The sequence below is a fragment of the Epinephelus moara genome, chromosome 8, assembly GCF_006386435.1.
Source record: "Epinephelus moara isolate mb chromosome 8, YSFRI_EMoa_1.0, whole genome shotgun sequence".
NCBI classification, from domain to species: Eukaryota; Metazoa; Chordata; class Actinopteri; order Perciformes; family Serranidae; genus Epinephelus; species Epinephelus moara.
The window spans coordinates 22940261-22957087 of NC_065513.1; the positions used below are offsets into that span (position 1 = coordinate 22940261).

General features: G+C 42.9%; 1 protein-coding gene across 5 annotated transcripts in view; it reads right to left on the minus strand.

Moving 5' to 3' along the window:
* The window catches only part of cux2b (cut-like homeobox 2b), a 96431-nt gene that overhangs the window by 16406 nt on the left and 63198 nt on the right, over positions 1-16827 (minus strand). For all 5 annotated transcript variants that reach the window (XM_050051147.1, XM_050051142.1, XM_050051144.1 and 2 more), the window contains exons 4-8: positions 14831-14909; positions 3934-4074; positions 3486-3645; positions 2555-2634; positions 1570-1636 (exon numbers count right to left, since the gene is read on the minus strand). In XM_050051147.1, the coding sequence (XP_049907104.1) occupies positions 1570-1636; positions 2555-2634; positions 3486-3645; positions 3934-4074; positions 14831-14909 (527 nt within the window). The remainder of the gene's footprint in view (positions 1-1569; positions 1637-2554; positions 2635-3485; positions 3646-3933; positions 4075-14830; positions 14910-16827) is intronic.

Genomic DNA, 16827 nt, shown 5'->3' on the forward strand with positions numbered 1-16827 from the left:
AATGGATGCACTATATATATGATTCGTATCCTCACAGCTCTTTTGAGATTGGACTCCGACTCGCCTCCATACATCTAACAATCAGAGTAGTCTAATTTAAACAGAAGCTCAGCAGGATTATTCATGAGGTTTGTTTGAAGTTCAACAGTTTCATTTTGCACACGTGGGACCTGATTTTCAAAAGGTAGATAGGGATGAATTAACGAGGATGCTGTGATTGATTTAAATATGCACATAGGTTTCTCAAGTTTCGGAACACGGTAGTCCTTTTTACCAAATGAAAAATTTGTTCAAAGAACACATTAGACTTTTTTAATCCACATTAAAGAAACTACTTTCAGCCGAACCTTCCCTCTCTTTCATGTTTGCACTTAACTGCTGCCATTGTCTCACATCAGGCTGCATGATTACCTCAAATATTGGTGTTCCAGTAGGATCGTAATGTCATGAGTAAAAAGCAGAGAGACGATACTATTCCCACAGTGAGATGTGGAACCAACCTATTCTTGGCATTAATGATCATCAGCGTTGTGTGGTGTAGCCCTGGTTTCAGAGGGTCTTGGCCATGCCCTGGTCCTATCAATAAGGCCAGGATAGATGGCGCCCTGCTGACAGCAAACACTAACAGGTGTCAGCTTCACGTTTAATGAACTTGTGCAGTACGGAAAATGTTTTGTATTGATTACCCGCTCAGCTACTCAAGCCGAAGCAGACAAATAGTCTTTCTTATCAACATTGAGGAAACAGTCAGTGAGAGTAATAGAGGCTGGTCCCGTGTTCAGAGGCTCAGGGTCAGGGAGGGATATCTGCAGCTGGAGCTCTGGGGTCAGTGTTGCTACTGTCAGCCAAGAGGAATGTGACCAGGACAACACACACACACACACACACACACACACACACACACACACACACAGTATGACAAACCATATAACAGAGATGCTCTTTCAAACTGCAGCTGCACACGAAAGGTAAGCCCAAACTGAAAATGTGTCCAATCCAACAAAATGGATGGCAGTGGGTCTAGAAACATCAGTTCAATTGCACCATGGATTAAGCCTGGGAGAAAATCCATTAGCAGCGGCTGACTGTGCTCTGGAGCACAACCCAAACAAAGGAGTGTTTACTTTGAATGTCTATCGACATCCTTCATACAAGCTCAGATTCATTTCAGGCGTGCGGTGGATACATTGCGCTCAAAGACCAGGACAAGGTAGAGTGTTTTCTGAAGCAATCTTTAAATGGAGCAATTCTTCTTGAGGGCTGTCATGGCCCAGCTGCCAGTGAAGGCAAACACAGACCTCTCTCATCGACCTGCATTAGTGGCTGAGTCACTCTCTGCCTTTACAATGGCATTCCTCAGCTCTACCCTGGACATGAGTTTATGTAGGCAAAATAAAGAAGAGCGGCTTCAGGGCTTGAAATTCTACGATGAGCAACAGTGGGGGAGAACACAGAGATGGCTGTGTGTAACCACCATGACTTGAGGGAGGGGGGCGAAGATGTTAAAAAGTTTGTCAGAAATAGGTGGTAATGTAAACACAAACTGTAAAATTGGAGACAGACTCTTACTTGTTCGTCATCTCCTGGTTGTATTTACACCGCAGGTCCAGCAGCTCTGTCTGTGCAGTGTTCAAGGCTAGTGAGAGGCAGACAGGGGAAGTGAGATATGAACTTGAAAAAAACCCCACATGAACTTTGACCTTAAAGCTACATTACTAAATTGATTTGCCAATTTTTGGTTGAATTAAAGGGATGGTTCAGATTTTTGTAAGTGGGGTTTCATGGTGTTCTTATGGTGTAGAGTAATTCATAGACATTGTATTACATACACTGCATACACCTAAAAAAGTCCCAGTTTAAGTGTACACTATATTGAGAGTATTTTCAGGAACTGCTGGTCTACCTCTGCCTTTGTCAGTTATTTAGTTTGTGTTATTGTGTGACTTTGGTGAATCCAAACCAGCAGTTCCTGTGTTCAGCAATGTTAAATTACTGTTTCTCTCAATAGAGTCTGGTTTTAAAGAGAGCGATATGACAGCTTCAGTTACCCATTGCAAATCGCTGTCTAACAGTAAGCAATGAAAATATCCGGGACTTTTTTTAGGTGGCTAAAATACATTTTGTTGCAGAACCCTCCATAGCAGTGCATTGCTTAGCTTCTGTGTCTATACTCTTGCTTGCTTCTCTAGAATCTACTCTATGTAATACACTGACTATGGATAAGTACCTTATACAACCCCACTTCAAAAAATCAGAACTATCCCTTTAATATCTTTTCAAAATACAGGCCATTTTTTGTTAAACATAACCAATGGCAGGACACCATTAACAGTGATTTAATTCATTGAAAGATGATGTTAGGTTGTTACTGTTTTGGTGAAAACCAAATCTCATTCAAAAATGTGGTAGTTTTAAGGTATAGTTAAGTCAACAACGCAGCAGCGCAGCATCTGTGTTTCAGCAGGGGGCATCATCCAGTGAGTAAAGACGAACTGGCAAAGGTTGACATTAAATGTAACAGTACAGTACGTGTCAGAGTTTTTAAACCACCTACATGAATGCAGAACCTTGATCTTCTCCTCGGCCTCTGATAGTCTGTCAGCCAAGCCAGTATTGGCGCTCTCCTCTTCCTCCCTGTATGAAAAAACAACCAGTTACTTCACAACAGCATGAACACACATTTTATCACAACTTGCAACTTTATGCCCTGAGACATAAAAAAAGGGTCAATCCCATCCTTCAACCACCAGAAACAGCACATTTGACAAAGTTCACAAAGATAAACTAAACTTAAACTTTAGTGTGACAGAAGCAGGTGTTTACTGTTTTACCATTTTAGAGCCTAATTTAGGCAAATTGGCTTTATCGCACAGGGTTAAAGACAGAAGACAAATGACCCTCTAATCTATTCTTTTATCATTAAAATTGAATATTGTTGCCTTATAGAGCACTTAAATGGAGCGAGAACATCTCTGCATAAAGAAAAGGTTTAGAACACTGCAGGATTATCCTTGACAATTTTTAATGTCTTTAATATCATACCAAAAATAATTACTCCAGTCATTCAGAGTGGTAAAAATTGGACAGCACAGGCAGCTGTCAATCATGTCAGTCACTGCTCTTGAACTGCAGTCGAACTGTCAAAATAGGCAGCACTGATCAAATGTGTACTGTTTAGCTGTTAAATGAGAATGTTTTCTCTGGCCAGTGTGCTTAGTTTTCACTTAACCGTTTTCAACATGGCGGCCATGTCACAAAGACATATACATTATACATACAAATTTCCACCCATAGTGGACAATAAAGATATATTCTGCTCTATACATATACATATACATATACATACATATCTCATATTACAGCTAAATAGTATACCAAAAATGTTTCTGAAAACATCTAAAAATATTAATTTAAGGAAATATAAACCCAATGTACATCTACAATGATTGTCAGTTAGAGGCAGGGAGTGGTTCACTGGTTCTCACCCTCGGTCCTCAGCTCCATCCTGATAGTTCTGCTGCGGAGAGCCTGGGGCCCCGGGAGCTGGTGTGCTGTTGGGCGTCATCAGGGAGGCTGGAGAGCTGGATTCTGGAGGCTCCTCTGTCACTGCTGCCCCTGAGACTGCTGGGCGGTCGTCTGAGGGCTCTGTGTGGAAGAAAAAAGCTGGCATGAGTTCTCCGACATCAGCTGAACAATGTAATATTAACAGGTAAATATAACAGTTTGTTTCTATTAGAAATAGTCATCTTAAGGTGAGCAATTTTGACATTAATCCAGATATTCGAGTGGAGTTCACAGCCTTTCTAACACTTGGTGCATTTAAATAAACTTCCCAGCACTTTCAGACCTGTGCAGTAGCAGCCACTTCAGTGCCGCATTATAAAAATGCAACCAAGTGGGAATGCTGCCTGATGTAAATGTTGTTGGCCTGACCTGTCTTTTCAAGGCACTCCAGGTGTTTCTTCCAGTGCCCGCTGATCTCTCGCACCAGGGCCTCGCTGTCTGGGGCCGAACTGTGAAGCTGCTGCAGCCTTTCCTCCAGGGTGTGTGAGGCCTCCAGCACAGGTGCTGGATCTGTGAAAACAGACACAAACAAATCTCTGTAGAAACAACTCGTATGATTCACATGATATCCATACACTCCTACTTTTCAAAAAAAGCAAAATAGCTGTTTTACTGTGTGCGCCGCCTGCAGAGCACTTTACAGAGCTTTCTACATCGCAGTTTCAACACAGACACACTATTCCACTGAGACTTGTTTCCAAAGAGTGACTCTTAGACTTTCCCCAGTCAGGCGCCTTTGAAAATTTCACAGGCTGGACCTAATGACACAAGTGCTGTTCCGACCCTTCACATGTACAGAAATCAACTCTAATGAGTCTTCTCACGTGCTGATGAATGGCAAAGAAGACAAAAAGATTGCCATGAATATGTGACGGAGTCTTAAGTCCCAAGTATACACCTAGGCAAAGTGTAGAAAAAGTCTGCTCCTGAAAAGGGGGGAGAAAAAAAAGCGGGATTCTTTAGCACAACAGAGGAGCTGTTTTGCAATGCATGCGCGGCAGCACCGGGCCCATGGGGCCAACTAGGAGGCTGTTTCTCAGCTAACAAGTCTCCTCTGTATCATTTGATCATTTAAATTATTATGCCAGGAATTCTCAGGAGGCAGCTCGGCACTCCACATCACAGGGCTGTTTTTAATCTTCCCCTTCCCTTTCTTCCCCTCCCGAAAAGTTCAACAGCTCAGAGAGAGAGAGCTGCTCCTGTTGTGTACCTGCCTGCCGAACACCAAAGGAGGTGACTTCTAGTGCCAAAGCACAGAGAGGGAAGCTCAGGGGAGCTCCTTGACAAGGGGGGAGGCAAGATGTAGAGCCACGCGCGCACACACACACACACACACACACACACACACACACACATACCGCAGCCCTTCAAAACTCTAAAAGAGGAGGAAAATCGCTGCTTTGCTGCACAAACTTTTCTCCCACAGCTTTCATCCACTCATCTTAGACTTCTGTGTGGAACCCAATTGGATCCCTTCTTCAGTATGGGCACTGACTGAAGTGACTTTTCATAAGAAGTTGGAGCCACAGACATTTAAACTTTGCCAGATGCCACATAGAGAATGCAAACTCTGAGCCGGCAGGCCACGAAAATAAATGCTCATCAGAGAGCTGAAACTTCTGCAATGTGCAATTTGTTGAAATCCTGGCCTTGCATTGCAACTCGCCATATCTGCATTTTCATCAGACAAACATTTTGGGCCATTTAATTGATCGAGCTATTTTTTCCCAGGACCGTTTACAGTCAAACATTGTCTGCATTCATTGTTACACCAGCTGTGGAGATATTGCATCAGTCACAAGGGACATCACTATTAAGAACAGAGCTCTTCTAAGACAAACAGGATGACTTAAAGCACTGCTATTCCATCGACCCACTGTCACAGAAATCACTTTATCAGCCTCTTTCCCATATATCCTTTCAACTTTTAATGATCAAAGGACAGAGATTATAGTAAGGGATCTCTCACACATGGACAAGCCAGGATTATCAATCAGTGGCAGGGGAGTAAAGTAAAGTCAAATTTAAAGTGAAGGGATATAACTTAAGTCTGTATACAAAATTAACCCCCGTCAAAGTAGAGCAGCAGGGATACTCTCTAAGGGCCCGGGATCTACAGTTATTGAAGGAGAGTCCAGAAAGACTGCTGATAACTTTGGAAAATAGAGCTACTAATTGATGTAGCTAATCAGAAGCACCGGAGCTTCTTTTTAGAGCAGCTCTGATGGTAAATCCACCAAATAAACCCTGCAATGGAGGAGGAATTCAACACGAACCCGACCGCTCACATTCCTGTTAATCAAGAAATATAACGCAGCTGACAAGGCGTTATGTACATCAGGTGAGTCACATCACTCTCACGGCAAAATAAACGGATCAATTTTTAATTCATCCCTTATCTTAATTATAGATGATTGGAAGTCTGCTCTGAGGTCATGATAACTGATCGGGCAACAGCAGCTCGTTTAAACTAATAAATCACAGGACATTTAATACATCATTTTCTCTGGTGAACACAGGACCAGCTCCGGAGGAATTACTGCCACTGAGAAGAGCAGAATGGCATACAGCAGGGAGGGTCAACAATGTCATTGTGAAAACATGACGTTCACTCACAGTGAGTCTGAGGATATTTATGGTTCGTTACAACTTCAGTCATATCTTTGTAGTTTTCACCATCACTTCTAATAATAATAATAATAATAATAATACATTTTATTTGTAAGCGCTTTTAACAAATGCTCAAAGACACTTTACAGTTTTTTGTTTTTTTTTAAAAATCATAAAATAGAGCAAGTCAAAATAAAAAACAGCAATAAAACAGTATAAAACACACAAACTTGTACATTAAAAGCTGATTTAAAAAGGTGAGTTTTGAGCATGGTCTGGAATGTAAGGGAGGTGTGTGCAGATACGGATGGGTTTGGGGAGTGAGTTCCAGAGAGAGGGGGCAGCGATGGAGAAGGCTCTGTCCTATCAGTTATAATCACATTGCAAGGACATAGCCATAGAGTCAACATTTGGAGGAGGGGGAGACCTCTGGGGGGCAGCAGCTGGGGTACAGCAATGCCACGAGCAGAACTCCAGTACACAGTAATATTAGAACTAGTAGTAGTAATAATGGTGGCATTTCCTTAAGTTTATTATTATGATTACATTTGCTAATGATTATTTTGACGGTGGTACGTGGTTGTCTGTGTTAGCATAGCATTTTTTTTATGTCTAATTTTTTTGGCAATTTATTCTTCCAGTGCCCCCCCACCCAATATATGTTATAATTACTGGCTTGCACCGGAGTAATTGCTGAGATCTAGGAACACGTTGACACTGCTAAAGCAAAGTCCAATGGGGCAAGAAACTCGAGCAGTCAGACAATCAGACAGGCTGAAAGTAAGCCAACAGTTTAACAGATTTACAACAAATTGATTTGGAAGTAAAACTGAAAAGTATGCACACCCATAATGTCAGTTATAATCCCTCATCGCACAGGAAAACAGTGCGTACACAGCTAAGGTATGTACAGTAGGACAACACTGAACCAGATGTTTGAAAACTGTGTTTTATAGAGAAAAGTTGGAGAATAATTTTACTATTTGCCATGTCAATACGTTTTTGCTCCTAAAAAAGAGAATTATAACTGACATACGTACAAAACAGAAAAATACAGTTGGATGAGTTAAGGTTAACCGTAGACTTAAATCAGTTTCACTAGTCATAAATATTAGGAGACAGAAGCGAGACTAGACTGCAATTTGAAAAATCTGTTTAAAAAATTATGCTGGAAATGTATAGATTGAGATTCAACTCTTTACCCACTGATGGGAGAAGATAAAAGATTGAACGAAGAACATTTTATAAAATTGGTTATAATATTGCATGATTTATATTCATAGTTGTTTATATTTGCTTTAAATGTTCTGCATCCACTGGGAGTCAATAGTGTGTGTCAAGCATGATGTAAGCATGGTGTACTGGAGGTGTTTTGAAGCTCACACTGGTTAGAAAGTTAAAAATTACAATGTCATTAGCACCAAGAGGAGAGACAGCAAAAACCACAAAAAATAAGACCCAAGTTGTGATAAACCCAGACTTGCTAAAAGCCAACAAATGTTAGCATGACTTTTAACTATTTTTCACATTCTCAGCTGCATTGATATTGAATTTCATCACTTTGGCTGAGCGATAATGAGGCTGCCACCCTGTAGCTGCTTCCTTGTGGTCACTGCGTTGCTGTTTCTGTGCTATTGCACATCTCAAAGCAGGAGGCAGTTACTGTATCTGGGTGAGCCTTCAGTCCAGGCTGAGCACAAGCCAAAGCCTGTCAGATGCTGGACGGCTCAGCGGACTGCAGGTGGCACCGGGGAGGACGGTGCGCACAGGTTCAGGATGTGTGTCTAGGTGGGTGGGGGTGGACCAGGGTGGTGTGCGCCAAGACAAGCAGGTGTGTCGGGGCGGTCCGTCTTGGCCCTGTCAGCGATACACCATCATTAGGCGGTGTGGGCGCAGCAGGGTGCACCATTATGTCTCCCTGGGCCCTGTGTAATTACGCTCTGACATAATTAACCCAGCAAGCCCATTAGCCAAGCATTGGCTGGCTGAAGAGAGAAAAAAAAAACGCTATAATTATTTGTTGTGCGCATGTTAATGAGGCCAGCTGTGTTCCCATCATACAACACGAACAAATTAATTTACAAGGCTGTGCTCCAAGGTTTTTTCTTTTCATTCAAAACAGTCTTGTTTTTTTTCCCTTTGAGTGGACTTCAAGGTCCATAAACACGCTCTGCCGCTGCTGCAACAAACAGTAACACTGCTGTAATATTGTTGTCAAGAACCAAAACTAGGTTGAGAGAACACTAAGTCTTTACTTTCACCTTCACAGACAATGTAAAGTGATATAAGGTATGTAGGATAAATTGCCGTCTCTTTTCTTCTGCCTGTCAAGGATTAGTTTCGATTAGAAAAAACACAAACTGCTTGCGACAAATTCATAAACATGACTTTTCTGTTTGCGGTGCATTTTAAAACCAACGAGCATTTGATTTTCAGACAGCAAACCGAAGTGTCGCTTTACCTTGAAGTGGCAGAAGGAGTGAGAAAATACTAAAATAAAAAAGATGGGTGGAATGAAAAAAATGATTGTGGGAAGCGGCGGCTTTTGTGTGTGAACAAAACAAAGCTGAAAGAGAAACTTCTTAACCTGTTCTCTTTCATTGCCGTTCCATGTCTTTGTCTGACAGACTGAAGGACGGAGAAGGAATGACATCAATACCGAGACATTTTAAAGCTCGGAACAAAGAGTGGAGCCGGAGCTAGATAGCATTTAAAATTAACACGAGATGCTGCAGTGAAAAAAGAAGTGCCAGTGACATCCAAACCAAACTCCACTTAAAATTATACAAAAAATAAAACAGCGTACCTCACAGTGTTATTTATGAGACATGTAAGACAAATCACAATGAATTATCGTCATCAAATACACAAGTCTATGGTCTGTACAGTTTTGAATCCCATGGTTGCATCTTATCTGCTCTCAGGCACACACACATACAGACATTCCTACACACACACACAGTTGCTGTCTTTTAAGAGCACACTCTCTCCTGGTCCCTCTGGGGTCTCCTACTCCACAGGGATCAGTTGGAGAGGCCTGGCTCTTTTATGAACATAATGCATTATTAAGCACCTCAAACATCTCCTGGGCCTTTGTTTATTACTGCTCTTATTAATCACTTGTGCATAATCTCGTCCCGCCCAGAGAGCTTTCATTTTCCATCAGCTTTTATACGTCCTTATTTTCCGACAGACTGCCACAAACGCGCACGGCACTCCTTCTTCACTCTCATCCTCACTGTAGGTACTCAGCTGCAAAATTACAATGAGGCCAGCTCGCTTGCCTTGCAGGCCTCTCTCTCGCTGGTGCTTGCTTATGTATATGAAAGGTTGAAGAAGGACAACTATTCTTTATGCATGTGAATGACTCTGAATTACTAAGGTCAGTGCATTCTGTTCTGATAATCTCATAGCCGAGGGAAACATCTGATGTGAATATGTAAGGCACTTATAACCATCTCATTTCACAACAAGACATGCGGCTTAACGTGACAAAAAGCTGCTTGTACTTGTGCTCTGCTCTGCACTACCAGTGGTCACCACTAGCAAGCACTGTTGCCATAACATTCCCACTATTGCACGCACACATACATAAAGACTCACACACCTCAGACATGCCGTAGGCCCGGCACACACACATACTTAGAGGGGTGTATTCAGATCAGAATCTTCACAAACTCCGAGTGAGCTCCCCGCTCAGATAAAAGGAGCTGTGTTCTAAAGGAAAGAGGGAGTGGGGTGGATCCTGAGGGATGAGTGTGTGCACTGAGAGGAGGCGAGGAAGAGCAAACACCTGGAGCGTCAGTCTCAGGGCTACGCCCCTGGCGACAGGGCCTCGCTGCTCTCACAGAGGTGGCAACAAACGCAAACGTTCAAACGCCACTCGCACACACACACACACATTCACTCACACACTCCAGGAGAGAAGAGCAGAGTGAGACGGCGAGGAGGAGAGGAAGAAAAAGAGAGAGTAAGTTAGGTGCATCTCTGGGAAACCGATGAATTCGGGCAGGAGCTGCCACTGTTTTTCAGCGTTCAGTGATCAGGACGTGTTTATCTGCACTGATCAAAACCGTGCGGAGGTGATATAAACATTGTTAGGGAAACACTGTTAACAGGCCTCTTTCAAGCCCCAGACTGGGTAGGAGTTACAGTGCACAGCATGGGGAGATGTCACAGGCAAATCAAAATATAGAGCGCTAATGAAACACTCCAGTGGATTGACATCTCGGCTTAGGGGCCTCATAAAAGGCAAGAAATCACTTCAATCACTTGCATCAAGAAGTTATTTCTGTTCTGAGTTTACTGTTGCATTCTAGTTGCCATTGAACAGCAGCATCATCTTGCATTAACAAAGCGAAACATTATCATGCTGGAATCTAACAAACGTAACGGATATGTTATTTGTATTCAATAGCGGGCACAGCAAAGTGGATAACTGATATGTGACCAGATGTTAATGATAGCCAGATACAACAGGTCACATATTGAGCTGCTGCTGCGTGTGCCCCTCCCCCCCTTTTCCTTGTTCGCCTCTTGCATTCATTAACTCTGCTGTTGTCCTGTTCTGATTGGACTGAAGGCCTTAGTGTCGGCACACAAATGAGCACGCACACACACACGGAGAGAGAGGCACTTTCAAATGAAATAATAGGAGGGAAAAACGTCCTGCAATGAATAGTAATAACTGCATTAAGATTAACGAGCACGGCGTGTAAAGAATAATTGCATCTGTCAAAAGATTAAAAATACATGAGCTGTAGCATTTGTTGGGGGAATGGTGGGAACGCTCACTGTTGTGTTTGAGGGGCAGAGAGAAATGAAGTGGGGCCACAGCCAAATGACTGTCCTCCAGTGTACCTGGAGTCATCCATTCTAGCGAGGGGTGGGCAGGAGAGGGGGGGAGTTGTGACCTTGGACACCAGCAGCAAGATGTACAGTGACAAACAGGCACAGGATACTGTAGGCCCTCCTCACAGATGGCAGATACTGCAAGGGCCGGACACAGATATACTCTCAGTGGTCTGGCCTCTGTTTGGCTGCAGCCAGAGAAGTGGGGGGATATCTGGCAACGAAGGCAGCTAATGTCGGGATCAGTCAGCACTAGATTTTTGCTTTTTCAAGATGGTAACTGTGTCAGATTAGGCAATCAATGAGTCGTAAATTGTTGCTGTAACTTGGCGAAAAGTCATGGCAGACTACAAGTTGGACCCTGACCAACAGTAGCCTGCCATCTTTCCCAACACCAACTTCATCATCTTCTGCCATATTTACAGTTGTAAATATTTACAGAAAAGTGCTGCGTGCTGCTTTAGGTTGACATCATAGAATGTGTCAAAGAAGTGTAAAAACAAGGTCAGAGATGGCCATAAGAATCTTTATGTTATGATGATTTTTTTTGTCTGTGCATTAAAAAGAGAGACTACATGGCCAGATCAACTTGTTGGAGGGCCCTTTGGCACTTTATCTTTCTCTTGGGCACCCACTGACCCCCCTCAACCCCCACTGCATGACTGTACCCTGTTGCCTTTGTGTTCCCTTAGGGGGAAAAGAAGGTAAGGGATCCTGGGGCAAATGTTTTTGCGAAACAGCTAGAGGTGTGGGGAGGCAAGTCACAGCCAAAAGAAGAAGAATACACCTTTCATGTGTTGTTTCTTCTTAGCAGGCTACTTTAAGTTAACAAATGCAGTGGTTCCCCTACCACTGCCTTGAAAAAAAAGATATATGATATAGAGTGATGCAGGAATGAGTCTTAAAACCCAGAAAATCGGTTAGCATTTTGGGTCCATGTCATTGGTTCNGGGCATCATGATGATTTCGGAACAGACTTCGGAACAATGAGTTTAATATGGTCGGAACAATGGGATGTCGAACCAATGGGCTGTCGAACCAATGGGCAGTTCCCAGCATTTTTGCAGTCCCGATTCCCTTGTCTCAAAGTCAAAGGGTTTGTTGAATGGGTTTTTGGTTAGATTCTGAAATAGAGTCTGTGGTTAACACAAGCTTTCGAGACCTTCCTGTTTTGTTCTACGACATAAAATACATCAGTAAACACCCCAATTGTAAATTTTGAAGCTTTAGGTGTTTTAAAAAAGACGGTTGCTAACTAGCGGCTTACTGAGAATACAGAACGTCATCACGGTGAACACTGCTTTACAGCCTTGTTGTGGAGACGACGTTAAGTCATGTGATCGTGGTGTAGTTCATTTATAGCCTAGCATTAGCTTTTTACTCCTCCCAAATGCACTGAGGCTTCAAAAATCATATAAGTGGTGTGTAAGTACCATAAACGTTTGTTTGTCACTGAGCTTATTTTCTGCAATAATCCAAAATCCAGTGGAAAAATCCCATTGGCTTTTTGTTGAGGGAACCAGGGCCGCGCTAACTTCTGAGTTTGCCTACAGCACTCTATTTAGCTAATGTATGTGTTTCGTTTTAGTTCAGTGTGAGGGTCTCTCTGTGTTGTTGTCATTTACGGTTGCGCTAGTTTCTCTCCTCTCTGTGTTTAACCGAGGGCAGAGCTATGCCCGTACACACACACACACACACACACACACAAACACACACACAAACACACAGAGCACGAAGCAGACCCAGCAGAGCACAGGAGAGAGAGACAGTTAAAGCGAGTTGACGACAACGTATTACTTTACATGCAATAAAAGCAATTTCCCAAAAAACAAAGATGGATAGACGCTGACGGCCCTACATGTCTGAAAATCAAACTGAAATATCAGTATTTTTTAAATAATACATGTAATTGTTTAAGTTATTAATAAAGGAAAAGTCCACCAGCTGCTAGCCTTGTTTATGCTGCGTAAACTGCCATAGGCTTAAGCTAATAATGGTGACAAGCATAAAACAATTTTGTCTATGAACCGTGACAATTATTATTGGGACAAATTTTATACTTTTGTTAAATGTTCCTGCTTCTAAGCCATGTTTAATGTGTGTAAGAGGAGTCAATTTTAGCAAAAAAATTGTAATAAAATTGTCATGAAATTTGTGATTTACACTCCTAGTCATTGATTGGGTTAGCATTTTTGTTTGTAATAGCATTTTCGACATGTTAAATACAGGAGTGGGTGTGGCAAGTTGTTAGAAGGCACCTTTAATGAAGATGAGCTGAGTAACAAAAAGTAATGTATGACTAATATAACTATTTCTGCTGTTAGGTAATTATTATCTCAAATTATTAAGCAATGTTATTGCTTTTTAATTATTTTTTTTAATGTAATAACTCTCTGTTTGAGTAATAAGTAAAAAAAAATCTGTTTTTCAGGCTACTTGACCAGCACTGTTTATCACTGTCTGATTGAGAAAGAAGACACAGTGAAACAGACTCCCTCTGTAAAGGTAAGGTCAAATGGAGGTAGAAGGCTGGCTGTGTTACGTCACCTGATGTAACCTGACACAGGCAGGTCTACCACTGTATACTCAATATAATTACCACACTTACAAGCTGTGTGAATAGATACACTGTACATAAAGAGACAGAGAGGACGAAAGTTATAAGGTACCTTGGAAATAAAAGCTTCTATAGTTTTTTACTTACACATAAGAGTTTATGTTGGGTGACAGTGGCCTTTCTTTTTATTTTGAAGGCTTTGTTCTTGAACATAACAACTCTTAGTTGACTATTCTCTACTTGAGAGGGGTTTGTGACAAATAGATTCCACAAGATGCTCCTGGGCTTGAATTAAGGCCTCTATATAAAAGGTATAGGTCAGAAAATCAAACTGAATACATCTTCAAAGAACGGTATTTCTTATCAAGGAAATAACTCCATTCAAAGTGTGTGTGCGTGTGCATGTGTGCTTGTGTGTGTGCTGGTGCAATATCAAGCAGGGGACTTCAAGGAAAAATGGAGACCTTTAAAAGTCACTTGCTGCCGTCGCTATTTTTCTGACGCAGACTTTTATCTTGTATTCATTGAATCTGTAAACAGCATTCTCTACTCCTGCCACAAGTGTTTCTCTGATCTAGACTGAGATTGGGCTGCGTTTTGCTGCCGTCTCCTGCAACAAAGAGCAATACAGTACATGTGCCCCGGCACTGAAATAACAACTGAATAAACACACAATATGTCTTTCCTCTGCACTAACTTAACTGTCTTTGCCCCTCTCTCCCTTTTCCCCCATTGGCCTCATCAGGCCTGCGTTCCACACGAAGCCAGACTTCAGTTGGGATTTTAATTGGCCCTCCACAATCAACAGCAGAGCTCCTCAAGGATGTGTTCGCTCCTCAGCCAGGCTACACTCAAGGACCAGCGCTGGGTTTTGAAGTGGCCTCACGCAGAGTTTTGGAAACCACTCTGAGAGCACAGACTTTGAAAAATAGATAAGAGCCACAGGGTATAGGGTTTTATGTATCTTATACCCATGTGCTGTTGCACCATATCTATCTATGGCACGAAAATTACTTTTTGGTTTGTGTATGTTCATATATACATGATATGTCACTGTGTGTATATGTATAGAGCCGGTCCAGTGATAGCGATAGAGGTTTGATGGGGAGCTGATCTCCAGGGAGTGATCTTTGAAGGAGGAAAGATAATTCTAGAAGTAATGTGTGTGAGTGTGGTGTTTATACTGCTGCTGTTGTTGTTGTTGTTGTTTGTGAAGATGCACATCGCTGGTCTTAGTGGGAGACTCACCTGGGGCTTCGATAAGCTGTTTGTAGATTCCCAGGAACGCAGACTCGGCCTCCTTGCTGCGCTTGTTCAGAGCAACCACCTGCAGTGGAGAGAAGATGCCATTAAGTTAAACATCGACTGATATAATCCTGGCATATGTCTAATTTACAGGGTGCAGAATATTTACATTTCAGGCTTTAAATGGACTTTTACATCGAGCAGATAACACTTAAAATCTTAGATTGCCAACAATGAATCAATAGTAACGAGAGCAAAGGTTAACCTCACAGCATCCTTCCAATAAATGAAACAAACAGTTATGCATGCCTTGTGTATGTACTGTATCTCCAGTACGTGTAACAAAGAAATACTGTGCAGGTCATATAGGTTATGCATACATTAACCAACTCAAAGGCTGTTTCTCCACACAAGCACTGACAACCAGAGAAACAAGGCGTAAACTACGATGATATTCTCCTGTTTAACTGCCAAGCTGCTGCATGTTGCGAGGTGACATTTGGCCTGTTACTGTAAATGTAGGTGTCAGTGTGCACGAGAAAGGCTCGCCAGTGATGGTGGCCTTCATCACCAGCAGCACTCGGCACCTGCTATCCTTGGCTCGGCGGGTGATGCAAACCAATTAACGATTCATTAGGAGGGACAAAGAAAGCGAATTAGCCACCACCTGGCCCCATGGAGAGGGCACCTGCACTAGTGGGTATGTGGGTTACCCTGCTCCCAGCTCCCGCTAAGACCCCGGGCCTGTTCGTGAGTCAGAGGACGCGCTGTAACTGCCTCTCTACATCCTCTGCTCTGCAACCGTAAATCAGATCAGGCTCGCCGAATGACCCCCCCCCCACCCCCCCCCACCCCCACCCCACTCCATAAGCAGACAGAATCCAAATTATTGTCATCTATGGTCCATGTCATTTCTGTCACTGCTGATTACAGCCTCTGTCGGATTGGCTCGATGGACTCCATGACGAAGGGTCAAGTGTGCGGTATGGCTGAGCCAGGCCGCTCATCACTGGTATGACTACACTTGAAAAATATTCATTTTGCAAAGGCTGAAAACACTTATGAGAATGGTGGTGGCGGTCGTGGTGGTGGTGGTGTGTTGGGGCTGTTTAGTGGGGTTATAAATAAGGTGTGTGGAAAACAGCAAGGGATGGAGAGCCTTTGATTTACTGGAAATGGCTGGTGACTTCCCTGGGGAGGCATAACGACAGCATCATGTTTAAAGAAATATCATAAAGATCAAGCAAATCCCCCCCATCACTCCCACTCGGAGCAGCTCAGAGGAGTTCATGGAAAATGGAAAAGGCTGGAGCCCAATCAATACAGATGCAATAGTCTGCAGCCAGCTCCCTGCTACACTATGCTGTTGTTTCACTCAGCTATACCCCCAATTTACCCCCCACCCCAACCACCAACCTCCATCTGCCCCTCTGCCCACCTCGCCTCTCCTTCCAGGACATGACGTTAATGTCGGTATGTTCGTTCACAAACAGTGAAAATGTGTGAAGCATGCTGGCCCCATAAACACTGTTTCTAGTTTTATATGTGGGTTATGAGTACATCAACAGTTACTGTTGGTTCAGCTAAGGTTTGCTCTTTCCCCGTTGATGAGAGACTGTTTTCATGTTTGCTTCATTTTCACTATGAACAGGAGCAATTTCGTGTCACCGCCAGCCAATAACAAACCTCCGCTCGTCAACGTGACATAAACAAAGCACCAACAGCACTTTGTGACATCCAGACAAACTATTATCAACCTGAGCTTACGCCTGAACTACATGGCCACTACAGCAGGGTGGCTGAACCCACTTCTAGTCATCAACTTTTCACTGACAGTCTGCTGGCTGGCACAGCTTCCTCTGAAGCATATACATCAAATGAGACTCCCAACTGCATGTGTAAAAAGCCTGAGATCCTGTGAAGGCAACAGCTAGGGCTCCGTCTTCCAGAGACATGCAGGGTCTCCTGGCCCTCCATCATCCTTTAACGAGAGAACACGG